We start from the raw sequence: 26,273 nt of genomic DNA on the forward strand, positions 1-26,273 counted from the left end.
GGGCAAATACGTGGGTTCAAGGTTAAATTTGTCAAGGTATAAGGGCATATATGTGGGTTCGAGATTAAGTCTGTCAAGATCCGAGGGCATATACGTGGGTGCGAAGTAGTATAACAAGGGCGGTTCTGCGTAGAAACACCTTCTTTACCGACCAAATCGACCAATCCACCTATACATGCATCCCAGACGCAAACCCTTGAAAGTTACCCCCCACTCTCGTAGGATAGAACGTGCTCTGCCGACCGTTCGTCGGTAAGAAAATCTGCCAAATGACCATGATTGTCGGTGAAAAATCCCCCAAATGACCATGATTCTCGGTAAAAAATCCTCCAAATGACTATGATCGTCGGTAAAAAATGCCTGAAATTGCCGTGGTGTTACGCCTTGTGGGATGAGTTGTGTTTTTTGTGGGTAAAGAAAATCATGCTCATCGAGCGGGATCGACAACTGCATTACCGAGCGCACTCCGTGAATCCTCAGGCGTTCGAGCGGACCCCGTGGATGCTTGAACGTTCGACCGAGAATCCTGGCGTGTGTCAGGTTTTGAGAGCTTCCAGAAGGTTCGAGAAGATTCTCACAGCCTTGAACGAATCTATACTGACAAACAATTCGTCCGACGTGTTTCGACTCGACGGTGAGCGGCATGCGGTCAAAGGATTTCGGTGCGACGTTGGATTCCGAAAGACCCGCTCTGGCCTTGAACGAATTTTAGACAAACAATTCTCGGAATCGTCCGACGAAAACAATACTCGGAATCGTCCGACATGTTTCGACTCGACGGTGAGCGGCATGCGGTCAAAGGATTTCGGTGCGACGTTGAATTCCGAAAGACCCGCTCTGGCCTTGAACGAATTTTAGACAAACAATTCTCGGAATCGTCCGACGAAAACAATACTTGGAATCGTCCGACGAGTTTCGACTTGACGGCGAGAGGCCTGCGAACAACGGATTGCGGTGCGACGTTGAATTCTGGAAGGTTCTGTAATTTGTATGCGGCTGCTTCGACCCTGAACGAATGTAGGCTGACAAACAATGCGTTCGACAAGTTTCGACTTGACGGTGAGCGGCCTGCGGACAACGGATTGCACTGCGACGTTGAGTTCGTGAGCCCTGTGAAGAAGCCGCCTCGGTGTGTGAGTCACGTTTACCCATAAAAGGGACTATGTCAGCGTAGAGCGGTCATTTAAGAGCAAGATTCGCATCTCTATCTTTGTCAAGTGTGTGATCGAAAGAAGAAGAAACATGGATTCCGAAAAGTGTTTGAAATTAATACAAATTATGGAAACGGCGTTCAACATTCTATCTAAAAAATCGTCACCGGCAGAGATTGCAAAATGGATTGGATTCGGAACCCAAAATATCAGGCTTTTTAATGAAATCTTACGCAACAACGCCTCAACGATCGGGGAGAAGACAAGAATTTTGACCACAATTGAAATTCTGAAATCGTTGACAGTCAAATTGCAACGGTTTCAAAAAGTGGGTGACGGATTACGAAGCCGACGAAGAAGCGATCGAGTACGGTGGGAAGATTTGGAGACAGCTTTCGAGAGTCGAATTCGAACGGGAGCCATTATCAATCTGCGGCATGAAGATTTGAACAGGTTTTTGGAAGATGCGAAACACCTCGTCGTTGCAAGACTGAAGAAAATGCTACGAAAAGTGGGAAGTTTAAACGCACACTGTGTCTTGTGTTGTAAATTCAATACAACGAAAAACGCTGAACTTGTTGAGGAAATCAAATATTTTAACACCAGAAACCAGATCATGCTCCAGCCAGCTGACATACACGGGTGGTTCGAAGAGAACGTGAAGCAAAAAGTGTTGTCCAAGGTGGAAGATTTTCAAGAAAAAGACTCTGGTTCGTCGCTGACTGAAATAATCAATTTGACTGTGAATATCAACAAGTACGTGCCACTGCAAGGCGGTGTGTTCACATATACACCACTACCCAAAGATATTCAAGATAAGAAGGCTGTCGTCAACATCCGCAACAGAGACGCGTATTGCTTCCTCTGGTCGGTCACCGCAGCCCTCTTTCCGACCAACAACAAAAATCCCAATGAAATTACTTCATATCCACATTTTAGCTCAGTGCTACAATACGACGGTTTGCATTTTCCAATATCTTTAGACCAGATTCCAAAATTTAAGAAAATTAACAAACTTTCAATTAACGTTTGTGGTATAGATAGTGCGGAAAAACAAAAGCGCAGTGAAATTGTACCCATTTCTTTAAGTCGAAACAAGTCTGATAAGCCTACAATCCATCTTTTAGTAATAGAGTCTGAAAACGACGATGACGATGATAGTATGGAAAATATTGAAAAGAATGTAACACATCATTTCGCATGGATTCGGAATTTATCGCAGCTGACACGTTCCCAAATTTCTAAACATAAATTTCGTACATGGTTGTTTGATGGGTGTCTATCACACTTCCAATCTGAAACGTGTTTGTTCAAGCACAATTTAGATTGCATGAATTAGAATAAAACCAAAGTTATCTTACCAACAGAAGAGGACAAGATTCTCAAATTTAAAAATTTTCACCACAAAGAAACCGTTCCGTTCTGCGTTTACGCAGATCTAGAATGTTTACTGCAGCCCACACATGAAAGTTTTGGGGAAAATAGAACAATTTATCAGAAGCATCTTTGTATAGTATAGCTTACTATCTGCATTGTGCGTTTGACGATTCGCTTTCAAAATTCAAAATTAATCGCGGAGAAACTTGCATCCAATGGTTTGTGAACGAGTTAAAGGAAATGGCACATTCGTTAGAGGGATACTACAAGACCGTTGTACCGATGAAACCACTAAATTTCAATCAGATCAACGAATTTGATTTATCGGCGGTTTGTCATATTTGTGAACAACCGTTTACACCCACAGACGTGAAACATCGGGATCACTGTCATTTCACGGGAAAGTACCGTGGTGCTGCTCACCGCAGCTGTAATCTAAATTACCAAAATTCGCATACTATCCCAGTGATATTCCACAATCCGTCGGGTTACGATTCGCGTTTTCTGATCAAAGCCTTGGCAACGTCATTTAAAGGTACTGTTAAACTTTTACCTGTTAATAAAGAAAAGTACATTTCCTTCACTAAATTCGTTAAGGGAACGGATGGAACGTTCCGTTTTATAGATTCGTACCGTTTCATGCCTAGCAGCCTCGATAAATTATCATCGTATCTGGACGAATGTCAAAAAACAACAACACGTAAATTCTGCAGTAGCTTAAACAAATTTCGGTTATTGACTGGAAAGGTGTCTTCCCGTACGAATACATAGGCAGTTGGGAGAAGCTCGAGGAGAAACATTTACCAGCCAAAGAACAGTTTTATTCAAAATTAAATGACCGGAATACACCAGACGACGATTACGCACACGAGTGCGACGTATGGCAAACTTTCAACGTCCAAACTTTGGGAGAGTATTCGGACTTGTATTTACAGACGGACGTGTTTTTATTGGCTGACGTTTTTCAAAATTTTCGACAGAATTGTTGGACGACGTACAGACTGGACCCATTATATTACTACACAGCGCCCGGTCTGTCGTTTGATGCAATGTTAAAATGTACAGGCATCGAACTCGAGCTTCTCACCAGCATAGACATGGTTATGTTTATCGAAAAGGGTATTCGAGGTGGTGTGTCACAGTATTCGAACAGATACGCAAAGGCCAACAATAGATATATGGGAGAGGAATTCGATCCTGTGGTCGAAGAATCTTATCTCATGTACTTTGACGTTAATCATTCGTACGGTGCTGCTATGAGCTTTGCTCTGCCATACAGTTCCTTCGAATGGGTATCAGACTTTAGACAATGCGACTTTCTTACCATCTCGGACGATGCGGAGTTTGGTTACATGCTGGAGGTAGATTTGGAATATCCTGCGGAACTGCATGAAAATCATAAAGATTTACCATTGTGTCCGGAGCACTATGTACCTCCGATTTCGAACAATAAACAGCCACAATTGACACCCACGCTATTTTCCAAGAAAAACTACGTTGTTCACTATAGGGTTTCGAAACAATGCTTACAATTAGGCTTAAAATTACTCAAAATTGACAGAGTTCTCAAATTCAGGCAAACCCCGTGGCTCAAAAAATACATAGATTTGAACACCGATTTGCGGAAAAAATCTCACGACGAATTTGAGCAAAATTTCTATAAACTGATGAACACCGCAGTTTTTGGCAAAACAATGGAAAACGTGCGAAAGTACAGAGATGTTCGATTGATCACCGAATGTGATAGACGGTACGGTGCTAGAGCTACCATAGCCAAGCCTCATTTTCATAGCTGCACTGTTTTCGACAAAGAGATTATCATCGTCGGAATGAGTAAGACGAAAGTCAAGTTAAATCAACCATTGTATGCAGGTTTCTCCATCCTGGATCTGGCTAAAACATATATCTACGATTTTCATTACAATTACATTAAGCAGAAATTCGGCAACCGAGCAAAATTAATGTATACGGATACCGACAGTTTGATTTACAATTTTACCGTCCCCGAGATATACGAACATATAAAGGAGGACTTGCATAAATTCGACACGTCTGATTATCCGCTTGACAACGTTTATGGAATGCCTTGAGCAAACAAAGAAGTTTTCGGCTTGATGAAAAACGAGAATAACGGGAAAATAATGCTGGAATTTGTAGGATTTAGAAGAAAATTGTACGCATTCCGAGTCTTGGGAGATGAAAAAGACAATGAACGTGCCAAAGGTCTTAGAGGATCAGCGTTGAGAAAAATAACCTTCAACGATTATTTGGTATGTTCGCTGAAACGTGAAAATCTATCCGCGAATCAGCATTTGATATTGAGTCGAAAGCATGAGGTTTACACCGTAGAACAGCAGACAGTGGCATTAAGCTGGAATGCCGACAAGCGGATCGTGTTTCAAAACACAACCGACACGCTTCGGTGGGGTTACAAGCCCGCATCTTAGCTTTGTAATTACCGTATCATAATCTATGTAGGACTTAATTTATAACTGTACCATGATGTATAAAATATTATTATTATGTAGGATAGTGAATAAGAACGCTCCGAAATATGAGAAATTGTACAACGATGCATATGTCTGTCGATCGTCTAAAAAAATTAAGATGCATACTTGTTATATGTCGGGTATAAAATAGAGACACAGACGTTATTTACAAAAAAAATTCAATCATTCAAATGTTACATGTCCGATTCGTTTATCCAACTGTTGGGTGTATTGCCAAAACCTAACCATTCAACATACATTTTTCTTTCACGCTTCTCAAGCACCTTCTCCACCAGATAGATATCCGGATGTTAAACCTTGAGGAGCTCTTGTTCGTAGAAACCACCAGCGATGGGTTGATCTCGGTAATCTTTGAGTTTGTACGTCACAGGATGAGTATTTTCCACTCGACTTACCGGGAATATTTCAGTTGTCCAATTCGGAGTGTAACCTTTCTCGAAGATATTTTTGAATTTGCTGATTCGAACTTTGTCGCCAGATTTGAATTTTGCCGATATGGTAGGTATCGCTCGAAGCCCTCCGTACGCCTGACGTAATAACAGCGTTTCGTTTGCAACGGTTACATCCGACGGTTTTATTCTTATGGTTTGGTGTTTGGCGTTGTTGTGAGCCGAAACCAAATCAGATAAGATGTCGAGCCACTTATAGCTTCCTTGCATGCTGAACTGTGTCCACATTTCACCTTTCAGCGTGCGATTGAAACGTTCACAGATCGAAGCCTTTAAATTACTGTACGTGGAGTAAAGTTTGATTCCGTAGCGTGTCATAAGCGATTCAAATTTCGAGTTGTAAAATTCCGTTCCTCTGTCGACGTGTCAATTTTTCAGTACCCGTCCTTGGACAAGTACAGACTCCATTGCCTTCGTAACATCATCTCCAGACTTCCTCTTTATCGGTATAGCCCACGCATACTTTGAAAAGATATCAATGACTGTGAGCATGAACTTGTAACCTTTGTTTTGTCCAGCGTACGACGTCATATCAACAAGATCCGCCTGCCAAGTCTCGTTGATGCCGCGCACGTTTACACGTCGACGCGGGTCATTCCGGCGTGCCGGCTTATACAGTTCCGTCACCAGTGCTTGCTTTTTCTCGTTAATGTTCCAACGCTCTTAGTCTGGTGTCCAATTTGGAAATGTCATCAGCGTTTCGAATCGATAGGTCTCTGCCTGTTTTAAAGTCTGTGTAGAAGGTATCCAAGGCCTTCTCCGTGGTGATCTCCAAAGCTTTGATCATTTGATCAAGGTTGTTGATTTGTTTTTGCAACACGCTGAATTCTCGTCTTGAGGTTTTTAAAGTTACAGCATTGTTCGGCTCTGCGGGATCTGCGACATTGCACAGTCTCTTGTTCCGTATATCGTAATGCCCGTCCGCTGTTATTTGAAACCCGACACCCGGAGGATCGCGAGTGCTCGCAGCTGTGTTTTTATCTAGCTGACGTCCAAACACGTCGACGCTCATCTCGTAAATGATTGCAGAGTCGACGAGAAATGGCTAATAAATGATTCCGGCTTCCCGCAATTCTTCCAGAATTCCAGAATCGACATGATTTCATTGTTGTGACTTGTATTCCCGGCCGCTTGAGATGCTGTAAGCAAACGAAGACGTTTCACCAGCTCGTTGGCGTCGTCCCAGAAAATATAATCTGTTTTAACACCTTGCCGAGTAACCCAAGCCTGAAGTAGCAGAACACCTTTGCCCATACGCTTCGACATCTGGAACGATGGTGATACGCCTTTGCCTGACTTAGAAATATTGAGCAGCTCAGCAATTAAATGCTCGAATTTGACGCTCCGAGCGTTTCGGATAGGCTCGGTGGCGCTATAGTACTTTCTGTGAGCATTTGTTGCGAAAAGGATATTTCTGTAATTCTCCTTGTCGTTGCGGGAAACGTGAGCGCTGTTGATCATCTTTTCAAACAGCAGCTCCAGCAGTCCCTGAATTCCGGATAGAGCGTGCCGCCTATGCGAACGGAACCGCGCTCGAAGCTTATCGGTGAGTCACCAACCATCAGCCCAGCAGTAGAACGACTCCGTACCCCGTACACGGTATCCAACTCGTGCTGTCTTTGTTTATCGTTGAGCATCTCAAGACATTCATTTTCTGATCTCACCGACGATTCCGTGACAGTTTGATCCTCTTCCTCTGCAGTTGCAAAGGAATCTTCTGCTTCCATTTCCTTTTTCGGCTCATCCTTCGTTTCAGTTTTGAGTTCTTCCTTCACCTCTTTCTTGACAAATTTCGTGCCTCGAGAAACATTGACTAATTCTTGCAGCGGGGTTACTACAGGTTTGAAGACATCCTTCATTGTTTCCTGCACCGACTCTTTTTCTGTCTTGAGGATTCTGTGCTTACGACGAATCGCATTACTCGCTTGAGCGATACGATGCAAGACTTCTTTTGCCTTACGAATTTCCTGCATGTTGACACAACTAGTTCTGGAAAGCTACTGTTACGTCGTCTTCGAAGATCGGGTATTTTATTCTTTTGTCATGTTTATCAAATTGTCAAATCCCTTCCTATACTGACCATTACCGAGCTCTCTATCCTTGTCGATCACTACGAACCCATACTTGTCACCGTTCCAGCATGCCGCACACAAGTCTTTGAACTCTATGTACGACATATCGGTGTTTACATGATCGTTGTACACATGTCTCAGATTGATCTCGTCTTGTTTGAATAAGACCAGCAAGTTGATGTTGTCGCGCACGAGATGCTTAGGGATTCGAGCGTACGTCTGACAAGGATAGAAACAGTCTACATCGTGATGTCTACCCATACAAAAGTACGCGCGTATGTTATCCTGCTTCTCGCACGGTACGTCATCGAATATCATGATCGAGTTAGGTTGCGTCTCGTTCGGTGTAATGACGTGCTCATGCTCGTTAAAGGGGTAATACTCGACACCGTCGACATTGTCGAGCACTTGACTCGGAAACTTGTATTTCGGTTGATTGAGAGATTTTGAGTAAACGCACAGGTTTGCGAACCTCAAACCGTTCGGATGCGTTATAAGCGCAAATAATGCGTTGGTTTTGCCACAGTTAGATGGTCCGCAGAATACCGCATGTACACTACTCGGCAACAATTTGCCATGACGTTTTTTCCGTTTTGTACTCTGCTGCGTAAATTTGTCAAAATTCATCACGGGCAGCTTGGTCGATTGTGTCTCGAACCTCATCTCAAACGTGACTGGCTGGATTTTCTATGAATGCATCGTTCATAACAACTTGCTCTAAGTCCCAGAGCGGACATGATTGTGCACACACGTGATCGTAAGCGATCGTCAAAAAAGCGATCAAGTGGGAAAGGTTTGGTAAATAGCATTATCAACAAACTTCCGATCGAGTTGCATGTTCCCGGTTACTAATACTGCGGTCCTGGTACCAAGTTGACGAAAAGACTCGCGAGAGGCAATTCCTGTATCAATCCTCTCGATGCAGCGTGTAAGGAACACGATATAGCGTACTTGAAAAATCGTGAGAACCTTGAAGCTAGAAGCATTGCGGATAAAATATTAGCCGAAAAAGCCTGGAAACGGGTTCTCGGAAAGGACGCAAATTTGTGTGAGAAGGCAGCCGCTTGGGCTGTAGCTAACACGATGAAGGTGTAAACAAAGTAAGGCATGGGGTGTCGAAAACCTAAGAACGTTTCCTTGAACAAAATCATACGAGCGGCAAAACAGTCTATGATTCGAAGCTACGACGCGAAAACGAGCATCAAGTCTGCACTCAAAGGTGCTCGAGAAGCTGTGAAAAAAGAAGGTGGTAAACATAATGTCCGATAACCGCGCGTTCTACCGGTACCCTCATAAGTTGGCGGATTTCTACCTTTTCTCATACCTATTGTTGCCAGACTCCCGGCGCTACGGGTGCGTTAGCGGGAGGTGCTGCGGGTATAGCGAAGGCTGTGAACGATGCGAGCGCGGCTAAACGATAATTGGAGGAAAGCAAACGGCATAACAAAACGATGGAAGCGATCGCCTTAGGTGAAGGTCTCCATCTCAAACCTTATAAAAAGGGTTTCGGTCCTCATCTTTCAAAAAACTAAATCTAAAGCTATCACGCCGAGCGTTGACCAACTGGGATTTGCTCAAGTACGCAAAAATCATGAAAATTCCATACTTCCGAGGTGTCTTTATGCGCAACGAAATGCCCAAAACCGGGCCGCGTAAAAACGAAACAGCTGTGGTCAATCTCGACGATAAAGATGGCCATGGGACACACTGGGTTGCATATAAGAAACGCGGCAGCGATGTTGTTTACTTCGACAGTTTCGGTAATCTTTAACCGCCGTTAGACCTCGTGAAATATCTCGGTGCTGGTAGCGTTAAGTACAACGACGAATGGTATCAGAATTACGGTACATTCGATTGCGGACACTTGTGTCTGAAATTTCTAAGCGATGAGCTATTTAACCATGACACGTAATTTAATAACGTCAGTCGAGCACTTGCAGTCATGGATGATTCGTTTACATTAACGATATCGGGAACGTCTTCGATTCTCGAAGCGCAATATTTTCCTCCGATCGAAATTGCTCTGAAAAAAAATTATGTTCTCGGTCTCGTTGAACTGTTAACCTTCGATTCCATTCCCAACGTTGATGTCGGTCACAATGAAATATACGTAGCCGATAAGGTAGTCACTATATCCACTGGCAGCTACGAAATTGAGGATATTGAAAAGTATGTTCAAGACGCGTTAAAAAATACCAACATTGAAATCAGCATAACGCCTAACAATAATACGTTATGCAGTGAAATTAAATGTAACCATATCGTAAATTTGTAACCTGACGATTCTATTGGTCAGCTTCTCGGATTTACACCGCGCGTATTGGCAGCTAACCAAACTCACCATTCGGATATGCCTGTAACTATTCTCAAGGTCGACGCGCTGCGAGTCGAATGCAGCATTACAACGGACGCCTACGTCAATGGACATAAAGTGCATACTATTCACGAATTTTTCCCTATCGTTCCACCCGGATATAAGATCGTGGAAGTGCCGTCGCACGTCAATTACCTTTCGGTCACCGTCAAGACCATAGATCACGTACAGCTTCGGTTAGTCGATCAAGACGGAGATCTGGTTAATTTTCGCGGAGACGTTATAACTGTAAGACTGCACATCAAATCGCAATGAAAGATGGATATTGTATATAACAGATTCCCCAAAAAGAGTTATATTAGTCAGTCAGCATGTCCCGATCAAGTCAGTCATCGATCGATTCCCGAACCGCTAACACGTCGAAACGTGGAGTTCCTGATAGCTCTGGATCTAAAGCTGACACCTTTTGGAAAAGGAATTTCCGACAAATAAAACTGCGATTCTGCTGTTCCGTTGTATGCTACGTACCATGGAGGAGGAAATGTTGAACATTCAAACACCTGTCGTATTCGACGAATCAATCGCCCACCAAGAAATACACGCACACAAACCGTACGCATCGTCAATTTTCAACAACAGCGATGAGATTCGAAAGACCGTTCAGCATCAGGATTTATGCGTATTACCGAGCAAGAGTTCGCTGCATATCTCTGAAAAATTGCTCAAATCGGACGGTACTGCAGCAGCGATCACAACTTCAGTCAATAACGCCATCTGTCATTTGTTCGAAGATGTACGGTACGAACTACACGCTGTAGAGATTGATAAATGTAAAAACGTTGGTCTGACCAGCCTGCTGAAAGGTTTCGCTTCGCTCAACCCTGGTCAAAGTTGGCTTATGGAAAATGCTGGATGGCTCGATGTTCAGGAAACGAAAAGATTAACTGATGCCGATGGCAACTTTGACGTAGTTATTCCCTTGAGCATGATATTGGGCTTCGCTGAAGACTATCGCAAGATCATCGTTAACGCAAAACACGAGCTGATTCTTACAAGATCAAAAAGTGATTTAAATGCCATCGTTCAAAATCAAGACGAAGACTTTAGAATTGAGATCGATCAGGTAGAATGGTTAATACTCTATGTGAAGCTCTCGGATCAACGAAAAATCGCACTGTTGAATTACATTGAAAAAGATACACCAGTCTCCATGAGCTTCCGCAGTTGGGAGTTGTACGAATATCCTTTGCTACCGGCAACCACGAAACACGTTTGGACTGTGAAAACGTCCACCCATTTGGAAAAACCGCGATTTGTCATGCTCGGTTTTCAAACGAATCGAAAAAACAAAGCCGGCAAAAATGCCAGTCATCTTGATCACTGTAACATTACTGACGTCAAGCTCTTCTTGAATTCCGAGTATTATCCGTACGGTAACCTGAACTTGGACATGAGTCACAATCGCTTTGCATTACTGTACGAGATGTACGCAAACTTTCAAGCCACCTATTACGGCAAAGAACCCGAGCCTCTGTTGACGAAGAGCGAATTTCTACAGTACGAACCTTTGATTTTCATCGACTGTTCAAAACAAAACGAGGCTCTGAAATCTGGACCGGTAGATATTCGTATCGAATTTGAGGCGAAGAATAACTTTCCTACCGGTACATCTGCCTACTGCTTGATTTTACATGATCGTATAATTGAATATAACCCGCTGAGTGGTGGGGTGAGAAAATTGGTAGAAAAACCTTGAACGCTGTGACAATCGATTCAGTATTTTTCACGATGGAGTTCATAGTCGACGTACAAGGATTCAGAAGACGGGGTCCCGGTTTTACACCAAAAGAGATGGCAGTTGTGTCACTCGACGAAGATACCAACCCGTCAATTTTTCTCTTCGAACCTTCGTACGATTGGAATTATTTACTCGCTCCATTATAAAGCGAAAATTTGTGGCTGTCACGGAATTATCATGAACTATCCCGGAAAGGTGGTGATTTACCTTTCGAGAAGCTCGACTTCACCATCGAATGAATGTCGCTGCGTGCTGCTTTAACAGCTTACGTAAAAGGCTTGGAGAAGAAAAGTTGGCTGCAGAAAATTCTCGGTGGAAAGGTTGAAGTCGTTGATTTGATAGATTTGGGTTGTCCGTCGTTGCAGTAATTGAATGAAATGTTGTATACGAATTCAAAGTGTACGCATCACGCTATATTACGTCCAAACTGTGCAGCTCAAAACGTATTGTTACTGCGAAATTTTTTACTCAAACACAAAAGACAATCGGTATCTACTCGAACAGTTATTTATTCTCATTGTCTAAAGCATGGGTACGATACCGTTGAGTAATAACACCCATATATCAGCATTATGAATTTCATGTGAAACTGTAATCTTGGGTTGTTTTTTTCAATAAAATATTTCGCATCGTCAATAACAACCGTTTATACAGAACCTCTGTCCCACTAGTTAAAAGTTCATTTCAGAACCTTCCGGAATTCAACGTCGCATTCCGTTGTCCGCAGGCCGCTCGCTGTCAAGTCGAAACTCGTCGAACGATTCCGAGTATTGTTTTCGTCGGACGATTCCGAGAATCTTTCAGGGTCAAAGAAGCTCTGTCTCACGGTCCCGGACCGTTCGCCGTCAAGTCGAAACTTGTCAAACGCATTGTTTGTCAGCCTAAGTAGTATAGCAAGGCGGGTTCTGCATAGAAACACCTTCTTTACCGACCGAGCCGACCAGTCCGCCTATACATTCTCCCCAGACTCAAACCCTTTTCCGCTCCGCGCAGCCCAGACGCAAACCCTTGAAAGTTACTCCCACTCTCGCAAGATCAAATGTGCTCTGCCGACCGTTCCTCAGTAAGAAAATCTCCCAAATGACCATAATCGTCAATAAGAAATCCTCCAAATGACCATGATTGCCGGTAAGAATGGTAAAAAATCCACCAAATGACCATGATTGTCGGTAAAAAATCCTCCAAATGACCGTGATCGTCGGTAAAAAATGCCTGAAATTGTCGTGGTGTTACCCCTTGTGGGATAAGTTGTATTCTTTGTCGGTGAAGAAAATCATACTCATGGAGCGGGATCGATAACTGCATTACCGAGCGCACTCCGTTAATCCTTGGGCGTTCGAGCGGTCTCTGTGGATCCTCGAACGTACGACCGGGAATCCTGGCGTGTGTCAGGTTTTGAGAGCTTCCAGAAGGTTCGAGAAGATTCTCGCGGCCTTGAACGAATTTAAGACAAAACAATGCGTTCGACAAGTTTTGACTTGACGGTGAGCGGCATGCGGTCAAAGGATTTCGGTGCGACATCCGAGTAAGTGAAAAACAATTCTCGGAACCATTAATTTTGGAATGTCACGTGGTTGATAAGGTGGTTAGACAAAACAATGCGTTCGACAAGTTTCGACTTGACGGCGAGCGGCTTGCGGACAAGGGATTGCAGTGCGACGTTGAGTTCGTGAACCCTGTGAAAAAGCCGCCTGTGTGTGTGTATGTGTGAGTCACGTCGGTGTTTACCCATAAAAGGGACCATGTCAGCGTAGAGCGATCATTTTAGAGCAAGCTTCGCAACTCTATCTTTGTCAAGTGTGTGATCGAAAGAAGAAGAAGAAACATAGATTCCGAAAAGTGTTTGAAATTAATACAAATTATGGAAACGGCGTTCAAGATTTTATCTGAAAAATCGTCACCGGCAAAGATTGCAAAATGGATTCGACTCGGAACCCAAAACATCAGGCTTTTGAATAAAATCTTACGCAACAACGCCTCAACAATCGGGGAGAAGACAAGAATTTTGACAACAATTGGAATTCTGAAATCGTTGGCAGTCAAATTTGAACAATTTCAAAAAGTGGGTGACGGATTACGAAGCCGACGAAGAAGCAATCGAGTACGGTGGGAAGATTTGGAGACAGCTTTCGAGAGTCGAATTCGAACGGGAGCCGTTATCAATCTGCGGCATAAAGATTTGAACAGGTTTTTGGAAGATGCGAAACACCTCGTCGTTGCAAGACTGAAGAAAATGCTACGAAAAGTGGGAAGTTTAAGGGCGTTGCCTAGCCAGAAAGCGCGGGCTACTCCGCTTCCCGCGTTAACCGTGGCGAGAGAGAGGGTAAGGAAACAAGTGAGACGGAGCAGCCGAGCTGTCGCCGGAGTGGGCCGGAGTGGGGCACGACGCAGCGCCTGATGAATAATAGAAAAAAAAAGTAGACTCCTTTCAGATTCCACTTGAAAAATTTACTAGTAATACAGAATTTAATTAGGAACCCGAAACTATTTTTTTTATAATTCGAAAACTTGTCATTAATGAGGTAAAAATCGTCAAATATTTGAATTGTTTATAAAGATTGGGATTTTCAATAATGTTCAACATTGCATTTTTTTTATGAAAGCTTATTTGTTTACCTTCCGAATGCATTGTAAATGATGTCTTTACGTCGAATAGAACCGGATATATCCGAGCTCCTTTTGGATCAAAATTGAATGATTGTCTTGTAACTTTCGAAAACAAACATAATTCGGACGAACACCAAAATGCGTGTCGATTCTTTTTACCTTTATTTCATGTGAAAAAAAGTATGAATAGATTGAAAAAATACGAGGTCATTTTTTGATTGACGTGACGTAGAATTCCTTATACGTATGTTGATATAGATATACATTCTTCATATTTCAACGAAAATTATATTCACCGGCGTCCGTATTTCTACGCAATGCGATCACGTGACTGGTAGTAGTCTAATAGCCGGTATTCATAGTCAGGTTCGATTTGCAGGACTGTCTTGAGGCAGCTCAAAGCATGATCGGCTGAGAGCTCTTCCTAATACAGTCTCGAAAATAATACGTAACTATTTACGAATACCGGCCAGACGTCGTCACAGGTCATTTTAAATTGAAAATGCAACGAATAGCTGTGAGCAAATTCATGATATAGCAACGAAAATATCATAAATCTCCCAGGTCTCACCACGTGGAAGTCGCTGTCAAACAGAGACCCGCCTAACCCGTCCCTACCTCCCAACCATGATCGGGTTTGCACCAAACAAATACAAAATGATGAAAAATAATATAAAATGGTAAAAGTAAAATTGAACTCGTTTAAACTTAATAAACATAATCACGAAATCTGTATGAGAAGGATCTCATAGAAATTAAATTGAAACAGTATAACTGAAACATGACAGTAATCTTGATAAAGAAAATTGATATAACAAAGCATCGAGCATTATATACATTATATGGCTAAATAAATTCTATAGAAAGCGCAAACTATGGAAAGTAGTACGGAAAGTAGAAAGTATTCCTGGAATGAACAATCAGATATATAATTATAACGATATGACTAGCAAATTTTTAGCACAGTAATACATATAACTAACTAAACATAAATCACAGAAATATTGCACGTAAGCTATATACAAAGCTATTATATTTATGTACATATGTACATATATTTAGATTACAGTGTTTTGTCGTCTGTCGGTCGTGAATTTACTGTTTCTTACGCGCGGCCTTATCTGGGCTTCGATGATTTGAGGGGGTTCGCGGATTGAGCGTTGTCGGGCGCGTCTAGAATCTACGATTTCGGGTTACAAACAAAAGTAAAAGAAATCTGCTCATTTATTCTCCATTTTTTCGGTCCAGAATTTATCGTCACGTTTTATTTTATCAAAAATCAATCCCTTTGACGTCCAAACTATAAAATAGCACCACTTCCTATTCGTAATGTGTAGAAGACCTTGGACCTGATACATGTAATTATGAGAAAGCTCTAACTTGGCTTTTCCACCGATTATTTTCGTCTCAAATATTAATTCTGTATCCCAAAAATCTATCGAGCGAGCGCAGCGAGCGAGCAAAATTTTTAAATGTTCAAGCGAAATCCCACAAAAAGTACTGATATCCCCAAAAAGCACCTCTGTTGTAAAAACCTTTCGCCAAGTATATTAATTTGACAGCCACCCACAAAACAGCCACCTACAAAACTGTCATCAAATCAGATACTGCTGCCAAGTATAATTTATTTAGAAGCTAATGATGATTTTGATATACTATAACGACAAAAAAAAAAAATTGAAATCAAAATTGAAATTGAAAAAAAAAAATAATTTTTATTAAAAAAAAAAAAAAATTGGAGATAGTGGTAAAGGCGGGCTTTTTTAAAACAAGCACAAGAAAATACAAATCGAGCTATATCAATGTTGTAATGGCAATATAAGCAAAGGCCCGCCAGGACCACGTACTCCAATTGTTTTTTTTTTTTTTTGTCATCATTAGTTATAGTATATCAAAATCATCATTAGTTTCCAAATAAATTATACTTGGCAGTAGTATCTGATTTGATGACAGTTTTGTAGGTGGCTGATTTGTAAGTAATGTGTGCATGTATGATTACCCCAGAATTACGTCAAGTTTATTTCTAAAAACAAAACGCGCGTATTTTAGTAGCCTAATACGTACGCGCCGTATTTACTTTGTATGGAAAATTCTGCCAGGTACATTGTAATTTTACCTTGGATACTTAGGTAGTCACAATAAGTGATAAAAATATTCCTTATGATCGACAAAGTGTAAACACTCATGCTAATTGCCGAATATCGATTTCGATCATTTAACCTGAACACGTAACAAATTGATGACATATTTTAGCGACTAATGCAAACCGGGCTAGTACCACACGTCACAATGCATTCTAGTTTATATTTTCGTGTGTATAAAAAAACTAGAGAATGAATGTATTCTGCTATTATGAACAGCACTATCGGTTCTTGAAAGTACCTTCTTAAATTAAAGCCCTGCGATTGTTCGTACTCAAGTGATTGAATCTCGAAGTCAGAGAGGGTGCACCATCAATCATATAAATAATTCAATTTACCTCATTTTTGTCCTGAAATGTAGCCAAAATCTTTATGCCGGGTCGTTTCTTCTTCTCCAAAGACACATTCCTTCTCTTCTTAGCCATCGCGGGAATAAATACTGATTCGAAATAATAAGAAACACTGTAGAAAAACACAAGCAAAAATAAAAGCGCGGAACACTATCCACGTGCCGAGCGACGAGGATTCGAAAAAGGGGAATTGTAGTGGGGGGTGTTGAGTCTACTCTCCTCGCCTGTAATTCGCATGGTCGCCCGCCAACGCAGTCGTGGCGCTAGCAGCCGCCCGCCTTTTGCGCGAAAAATTTGCTGTTTTATGCTTCGTGATTTTCCTTCTCATTTCCTCATTTTTGAAGATACTTAGGTTCTTAGGGAGTCATTTTGAAGATAAAGAATGGATCTGTGTCGCCTTTTTCGCCGAATTGCAAAAAAAATTCCCTGTCCGCTGTGTTTCACTTCAAACATAACGTACTTTCAAGTACGTTTTACGCAAATCTGAAAGCGAAATCGAAAATTCGGCAAAGAAAACGACACAGATCTATCCTTTACCTTCAAAATGACCCCCTAAGAACCTAATTATCTCCAAAAATGAGGAAATGAGAAGGAAAATCGTGAGTCTCTGTTTGCGTGCGCTCTTCGGGGCATAGGCAACGCCCTTAAAAGCAAACTGTGTCTTGTGTTGTGAATTCAATATAACGAAAAACGCTGAACTTGTTGAGGAAATCAAATATTTTAACACCAGAAACCAGATCATCCTCCAGCCAGCTGACATACACGGGTGGTTCGAAGAGAACGTAAAGCAAAAAGTGTTGGCCAAGGTGGAAGATTTTCAAGAGAGAGACTCTGGTTGGTCGCTGACCGAAATAATCAATTTGACTGTAAATATCAACAAGTACGTGCCACTGCGAGGCGGTGTGTTCACATACACACCACTACCCAAAGATATTCAAGATAAGAAGGCTGTCGTCAACATCCGCAACAGAGACGCGTATTGCTTCCTCTGGTCGGTCACCGCAGCCCTCTTTCCAGCCAACAACAAAAATCCCAATGAAATTACTTCGTATCCACATTTCAGCTCAGTGCTACAATACGACGGTTTGCATTTTCCAATGTCTTTAGACCAGATTCCAAAATTTGAGAAACTTAACAAACTCTCAATTAACGTTTATGGTATAGATAGTGCGGAAAAACAAAAGCGCAGTGAAATTGTACCCATTTATTCAAGCCGAAACAAGTCTGATAAACCTACAATCCATCTTTTAGTAATAAAGTCTGAAAACGACAATGATGATAATAGTATAGAAAATATTGAAAAGAATGTAACACATCATTTTGCATGGATTCGAAATTTATCGCGGTTGACAAGTTCCCAAATTTCTAAACATAAACGTCGTACTTGGTTATGTGATAGGTGTCTATCACACTTTCAATCTGAAGAGTCTTTAACAAAGCACAATGTAGATTGCATGAATTTAAACAAAACCAAAGTTATTCTACCTACAGATGAGGAAAAAATACTGAAATTCAAAAATTTCAAGCACAAAGAAACCGTTCCATTCTGCATTTACGCGGATCTCGAATGTTTACCGGAACCTACGCTCAAAAAGATGGGTACAAGAACAATTTATCAGAAGCATCTTCCGTATAGTATAGCTTACTATCTACATTGTGCGTTTGACAACTCGCTTTCAAAATTCAAAATTAATCGCGGAGAGACTTGCGTTCAATGGTTTGTGAACGAGTTAGCGGAATTGGCACATTCGTTAGAAGTTTATTTCAAAACTGTTGTACCGATGGAACCGCTCAATTTCAATCAAATTAACGAATTTCACTCAACAACAGTGTGTCACATTTGTGAAAAACCGTTTACACTCACAGACGTGAAATATCGTGATCACTACCATTTCACGGGAAAGTACCGTGGTGCTGCTCACCGAGGTTGCAATCTAAATTACCAAAATTCGCACATTATCCCAGTGATATTCCACAATCTGTCGGGTTACGACTCACATTTTCTGATCAAAGCACTGGCTACATCGTTCGAGGGCAGAATTGAGCTTCTACCCGTAACCAAAGAAAAGTACATTTCTTTTACAAAATATGTCGAGGGGACAGATATAAAGTTTAGATTCGTAGATTCGTATCGTTTCATGCCCAGTAGTCTTGAGAAATTAGCAACGTATCTCGGTGATGATCAGAAATCAATCACACGAAAATTTTATCATAGCTCAGATAAATTTCAGTTATTGACCAGAAAAGGAGTGTTCCCGTACGAATATATAGACAGTTGGGAGAAGCTCGAGGACACACGGCTACCATCCAAACAACAATTTTACTCAAAATTAAATGATCGGGATATATCAGACGACGACTATGCACATGCATGTACAGTTTGGCAAACTTTTAACGTTCAAACTTTGGAAGAGTATTCGGACTTGTATTTACAGACGGACGTGTTTTTACTGGCTGACGTTTTTCAAAATTTTCGACAGAGCTGTTGGACGACGTACAAACTGGACCCGTTACATTACTACACAGCGCCTGGTCTGTCGTTTGATGCAATGTTAAAATGTACAGGCATCGAACTCGAGCTTCTCACTGACATAGACATGGTTATGTTTATCGAAAAGGGTATTCGAGGTGGTGTGTCACAGTGTTCGAATAGATACGCAAAGGCCAACAATAGATATATGGAAGAGGAATTCGATCCTGAGTTCGAAGAATCTTATCTCATGTACTTTGACGTTAATAATTTGTACGGTGCTGCTATGAGCTTTGCTCTGCCATACAGTTCCTTCGAATGGTTATCAGACTTCGGACAATGCGACGTTCTTACCATCTCGGACGATGCGGAGTTTGGTTACATACTGGAGGTGGATTTGGAATATCCTGAGGAACTGCATGAAATTCATAAGGATTTACCACTGTGTCCGGAGCACTACATACCTCCGATCTCGAATAGTAAGCAACCGAAATTGACGCCCACGCTACTTTCCAAGAAAAACTACGTTGTTCACTATAGGGTTTCGAAACAATGCTTACAATTAGGCTTAAAATTACTCAAAATTCACAGAGTTCTCAAATTCAGACAAACCCCGTGGCTCAAAAAATACATAGATTTGAATACCGATTTGCGCAAAAAATCTCACAACGAATTCGAGAAAAATTTTTACAAACTGATGAACAACCCAGTTTTTGGCAAAACAATGGAAAATGTTAGGAAGTATAGAGATGTCAGGCTGATCACGAAATGGGATGGAAGATACGGTGCTAGAGTTACTATAGCCAAACCCAATTTTCACAGCTGCACCGTTTTCGACAAAGATATAATTATCGTTGAAATGAGTAAGACGAAAGTCAAGTTGAATAAACCATTGTATGCAGGTTTCTCCATCATGGATCTGGCTAAAACATATATCTACGATTTTCATTACAATTACATTAAGCAGAAATTCGGCAACCGAGCAAAATTAATGTATACGGATACCGACAGTTTGATTTACAATTTTACCGTCCCCGACATATACGAACACATGAAGGAGGACTTGCACAAATTCGATACGTCTGATTATCCGCTTGACAACGTTTATGGAATGCCTCTAGCGAACAAAAAAGTTCTCGGCTTGATGAAAGATGAGAATAATGGAAAAATAATGCTGGAATTCGTAGGATTAAGAGCTAAACTGTACGCATTCCGAGTCTTGGGAGATGAGAAAGACAATAAACGTGCCAAAGGTGTCAAAAGATCAGCGTTGAGAAAAATAACTTTCAACGATTATTTGGAATGTGTTTTGAACCGCGAAAATTTATCCTCAAATCAGCATTTGATATTGAGTCGAAAGCACGAGGTATACACCGTAGAACAGCAGAAAGTAGCACTGAGCTGGAATGACGATAAGCGGATCGTGTTTCAAAATACAACCGACACGCTTCCGTGGGGCTACAAGCCTACACCTTAGCTTTGTAATTTATAACTGTACCATGATGTATAAAATATTATTATTATGTAGGATAGTGAATAAGAACGCTCCGAAATATAAGAAATTGTACAACGATGCATATGTCTGTCGATTGTCTAAAAAATAAAGACGCATACTTGTTGTGTGTCGGAGATAAAATAAAGAGGGACATACGTTTTTATAAAAAAATTCATTCATTCAAATGTTACGTATCCGATTCGTTTATCCAACTGTTGTGTGTATTGTCAAAACCTAACCATTTAACGTATATTTTTCTTCCGCGCTTCTTGAGCACCTTCTCCACCAGATAGATATCCGGATGTTTAACCTTGAGGAGCTCTTGTTCGTAGAAACCACCAGCGATGGGTTGATCTCGGTAGTCTTTGAGCTTGTACGTCACAGGATGAGTATTTTCCACTCGACTTATCGTGAATATTTCAGTCGTCCAATTGGGAGTGTAACCTTTCTCGAAGACATTTTTGAATTTGCTGATTCGAACTTTGTCGCCGGATTTGAACTTTGCCGATACGGTAGGTATCGCTCGAAGCCCTCCGTACGCCGGAGGTAATAACAGCCTCTCGTTTGCAACGGTGACATCCGACGGTTTCATTCTTATGGTTCGGTGTTTGGTGTTGTTGTAAGCCGAAACCAATTCAGATAAGATATCGAGCCACTTGTAGCTTCCTTGCATGCTGAACCGTGTCCACATTTTACCTTTCAGCGTGCGATTGAAACGTTCACAGATCGAAGCCTTCAAATTACTGTACGTGGAGTAAAGTTTGATTCCGTAACGTGTCATAAGCGATTCAAATTTCGAGTTGTAAAATTCCGTTCCTCTGTCAACGTATAAATTTTTTCGGTACCCGTCCTTGAACAAGCACAGATTACATTGCCTTCGTAACATCAGCTCCAGACTTGCTCTCTATCGGTACAGCCCACGCATACTTTGAAAAGATATCAATGCTGTGAGCATATACTTGTAACTTTTGTTTTGCCCAGCGTATGACGTCATATCAACAAGATCCGCCTGCCAGGTCTCGTCGATGCAGCGCACGTTTACACGTCGACGCGGGTAATTCCGGCGTGCAGGCTTATGCAGTTCCGTCACCAGTGCTTGCTTTTCCTCGTTCATATTACAACGCTCTTAGTCGGGTGTCCAATTTGGAAATGTTATCAGCGTTTCGAATCGACAGGTCTCTGCCTGTTTCAAAGTCTGTGTAAAAGGTATCCAAGGCTTTCTCCGTGGTGAGCTCTAAAGCTTTGATCATTTGATCGAGGTTGTCGATTTGTTTTTGCAACGCGCTGAATTTTCGTCTCAAGATTTTTAAAGTTACAGCATTGTTCTGCTCTGCGGGATCTGCGATATTGCACAGTCTCCTGTTCCGTATATTACGATTCGACTGCCATGACTTTGACGTTGATATAAGCTGAACTTTGTATAACTTTTTTGACTTGCACGTATCGTGTAAGACTGACGAGTCTGCATCGGATGCGTTGAGCTTATATATATATATAGGCCGATAGATCGCAAGAATTTGGAAACGGTGCGCACCGCGTTCTGCGCATCTCGGAGGGAAAAATGACGTCAGAGACGGCGGGAGAGCAATAAACCTCAAAAATTTAGAGATGGCGGGTCGGATAAAGGGTGGACCCAGTCGTCTCTGACGTCATTTTTCCCTCCGAGATGCGCAGAACGCGGTGCGCACCGTTTCCAAATTCTTGCGATCTATCGGCCTATATATATATATAAGCTCAACGCATCCGATGCAGACTCGTCAGTCTTACACGATACGTGCAAGTCAAAAAAGTTATACAAAGTTCAGCTTATATCAACGTCAAAGTCATGGCAGTCGAATCGTAATATACGGAACAGGAGACTGTGCAATATCGCAGATCCCGCAGAGCAGAACAATGCTGTAACTTTAAAAATCTTGAGACGAAAATTCAGCGCGTTGCAAAAACAAATCGACAACCTCGATCAAATGATCAAAGCTTTAGAGCTCACCACGGAGAAAGCCTTGGATACCTTTTACACAGACTTTGAAACAGGCAGAGACCTGTCGATTCGAAACGCTGATAACATTTCCAAATTGGACACCCGACTAAGAGCGTTGTAATATGAACGAGGAAAAGCAAGCACTGGTGACGGAACTGCATAAGCCTGCACGCCGGAATTACCCGCGTCGACGTGTAAACGTGCGCTGCATCGACGAGACCTGGCAGGCGGATCTTGTTGATATGACGTCATACGCTGGGCAAAACAAAAGTTACAAGTATATGCTCACAGCATTGATATCTTTTCAAAGTATGCGTGGGCTGTACCGATAGAGAGCAAGTCTGGAGCTGATGTTACGAAGGCAATGTAATCTGTGCTTGTTCAAGGACGGGTACCGAAAAAATTTATACGTTGACAGAGGAACGGAATTTTACAACTCGAAATTTGAATCGCTTATGACACGTTACGGAATCAAACTTTACTCCACGTACAGTAATTTGAAGGCTTCGATCTGTGAACGTTTCAATCGCACGCTGAAAGGTAAAATGTGGACACGGTTCAGCATGCAAGGAAGCTACAAGTGGCTCGATATCTTATCTGAATTGGTTTCGGCTTACAACAACACCAAACACCGAACCATAAGAATGAAACCGTCGGATGTCACCGTTGCAAACGAGAGGCTGTTATTACCTCCGGCGTACGGAGGGCTTCGAGCGATACCTACCGTATCGGCAAAGTTCAAATCCGGCGACAAAGTTCGAATCAGCAAATTCAAAAATGTCTTCGAGAAAGGTTACACTCCCAATTGGACGACTGAAATATTCACGATAAGTCGAGTGGAAAATACTCATCCTGTGACGTACAAGCTCAAAGACTACCGAGATCAACCCATCGCTGGTGGTTTCTACGAACAAGAGCTCCTCAAGGTTAAACATCCGGATATCTATCTGGTGGAGAAGGTGCTCAAGAAGCGCGGAAGAAAAATATACGTTAAATGGTTAGGTTTTGACAATACACACAACAGTTGGATAAACGAATCGGATACGTAACATTTGAATGAATGAATTTTTTTATAAAAACGTATGTCCCTCTTTATTTTATCTCCGACACACAACAAGTATGCGTCTTTATTTTTTAGACAATCGACAGACATATGCATCGTTGTACAATTTCTTATATTTCGGAGCGTTCTTATTCACTATCCTACATAATAATAATATTTTATACATCATGGTACAGTTATAAATTACAAAGCTAAGGTGTAGGCTTGTAGCCCCACGGAAGCGTGTCGGTTGTATTTTGAAACACGATCCGCTTATCGTCATTCCAGCTCAGTGCTACTTTCTGCTGTTCTACGGTGTATACCTCGTGCTTTCGACTCAATATCAAATGCTGATTTGAGGATAAATTTTCGCGGTTCAAAACACATTCCAAATAATCGTTGAAAGTTATTTTTCTCAACGCTGATCTTTTGACACCTTTGGCACGTTTATTGTCTTTCTCATCTCCCAAGACTCGGAATGCGTACAGTTTAGCTCTTAATCCTACGAATTCCAGCATTATTTTTCCATTATTCTCATCTTTCATCAAGCCGAGAACTTTTTTGTTCGCTAGAGGCATTCCATAAACGTTGTCAAGCGGATAATCAGACGTATCGAATTTGTGCAAGTCCTCCTTCATGTGTTCGTATATGTCGGGGACGGTAAAATTGTAAATCAAACTGTCGGTATCCGTATACATTAATTTTGCTCGGTTGCCGAATTTCTGCTTAATGTAATTGTAATGAAAATCGTAGATATATGTTTTAGCCAGATCCATGATGGAGAAACCTGCATACAATGGTTTATTCAACTTGACTTTCGTCTTACTCATTTCAACGATAATTATATCTTTGTCGAAAACGGTGCAGCTGTGAAAATTGGGTTTGGCTATAGTAACTCTAGCACCGTATCTTCCATCCCATTTCGTGATCAGCCTGACATCTCTATACTTCCTAACATTTTCCATTGTTTTGCCAAAAACTGGGTTGTTCATCAGTTTGTAAAAATTTTTCTCGAATTCGTTGTGAGATTTTTTGCGCAAATCGGTATTCAAATCTATGTATTTTTTGAGCCACGGGGTTTGTCTGAATTTGAGAACTCTGTGAATTTTGAGTAATTTTAAGCCTAATTGTAAGCATTGTTTCGAAACCCTATAGTGAACAACGTAGTTTTTCTTGGAAAGTAGCGTGGGCGTCAATTTCGGTTGCTTACTATTCGAGATCGGAGGTATGTAGTGCTCCGGACACAGTGGTAAATCCTTATGAATTTCATGCAGTTCCTCAGGATATTCCAAATCCACCTCCAGTATGTAACCAAACTCCGCATCGTCCGAGATGGTAAGAACGTCGCATTGTCCGAAGTCTGATAACCATTCGAAGGAACTGTATGGCAGAGCAAAGCTCATAGCAGCACCGTACAAATTATTAACGTCAAAGTACATGAGATAAGATTCTTCGAACTCAGGATCGAATTCCTCTTCCATATATCTATTGTTGGCCTTTGCGTATCTATTCGAACACTGTGACACACCACCTCGAATACCCTTTTCGATAAACATAACCATGTCTATGTCAGTGAGAAGCTCGAGTTCGATGCCTGTACATTTTAACATTGCATCAAACGACAGACCAGGCGCTGTGTAGTAATGTAACGGGTCCAGTTTGTACGTCGTCCAACAGCTCTGTCGAAAATTTTGAAAAACGTCAGCCAGTAAAAACACGTCCGTCTGTAAATACAAGTCCGAATACTCTTCCAAAGTTTGAACGTTAAAAGTTTGCCAAACTGTACATGCATGTGCATAGTCGTCGTCTGATATATCCCGATCATTTAATTTTGAGTAAAATTGTTGTTTGGATGGTAGCCGTGTGTCCTCGAGCTTCTCCCAACTGTCTATATATTCGTACGGGAACACTCCTTTTCTGGTCAATAACTGAAATTTATCTGAGCTATGATAAAATTTTCGTGTGATTGATTTCTGATCATCACCGAGATACGTTGCTAATTTCTCAAGACTACTGGGCATGAAACGATACGAATCTACGAATCTAAACTTTATATCTGTCCCCTCGACATATTTTGTAAAAGAAATGTACTTTTCTTTGGTTACGGGTAGAAGCTCAATTCTGCCCTCGAACGATGTAGCCAGTGCTTTGATCAGAAAATGTGAGTCGTAACCCGACAGATTGTGGAATATCACTGGGATAATGTGCGAATTTTGGTAATTTAGATTGCAACCTCGGTGAGCAGCACCACGGTACTTTCCCGTGAAATGGTAGTGATCACGATATTTCACGTCTGTGAGTGTAAACGGTTTTTCACAAATGTGACACACTGTTGTTGAGTGAAATTCGTTAATTTGATTGAAATTGAGCGGTTCCATCGGTACAACAGTTTTGAAATAAACTTCTAACGAATGTGCCAATTCCGCTAACTCGTTCACAAACCATTGAACGCAAGTCTCTCCGCGATTAATTTTGAATTTTGAAAGCGAGTTGTCAAACGCACAATGTAGATAGTAAGC

The 26,273-nt window shown here is 41.5% G+C and overlaps 2 protein-coding genes across 5 annotated transcripts in view; both read left to right on the forward strand.

Moving 5' to 3' along the window:
* The window catches only part of LOC124185018 (dipeptidase 1-like), a 1,685,273-nt gene that overhangs the window by 35,980 nt on the left and 1,623,020 nt on the right, over window positions 1-26,273 (forward strand). The window lies entirely within an intron of this gene.
* On the forward strand, window positions 10,403-11,629 carry LOC124184883. Its single transcript, XM_046575060.1, has one exon. The coding sequence runs from the start codon at window positions 10,403-10,405 to the stop codon at window positions 11,627-11,629; it is 1,227 nt and encodes a 408-aa protein (XP_046431016.1).

The sequence above is a fragment of the Neodiprion fabricii genome, chromosome 6, assembly GCF_021155785.1.
Source record: "Neodiprion fabricii isolate iyNeoFabr1 chromosome 6, iyNeoFabr1.1, whole genome shotgun sequence".
Lineage (NCBI taxonomy): Eukaryota > Metazoa > Arthropoda > Insecta > Hymenoptera > Diprionidae > Neodiprion > Neodiprion fabricii.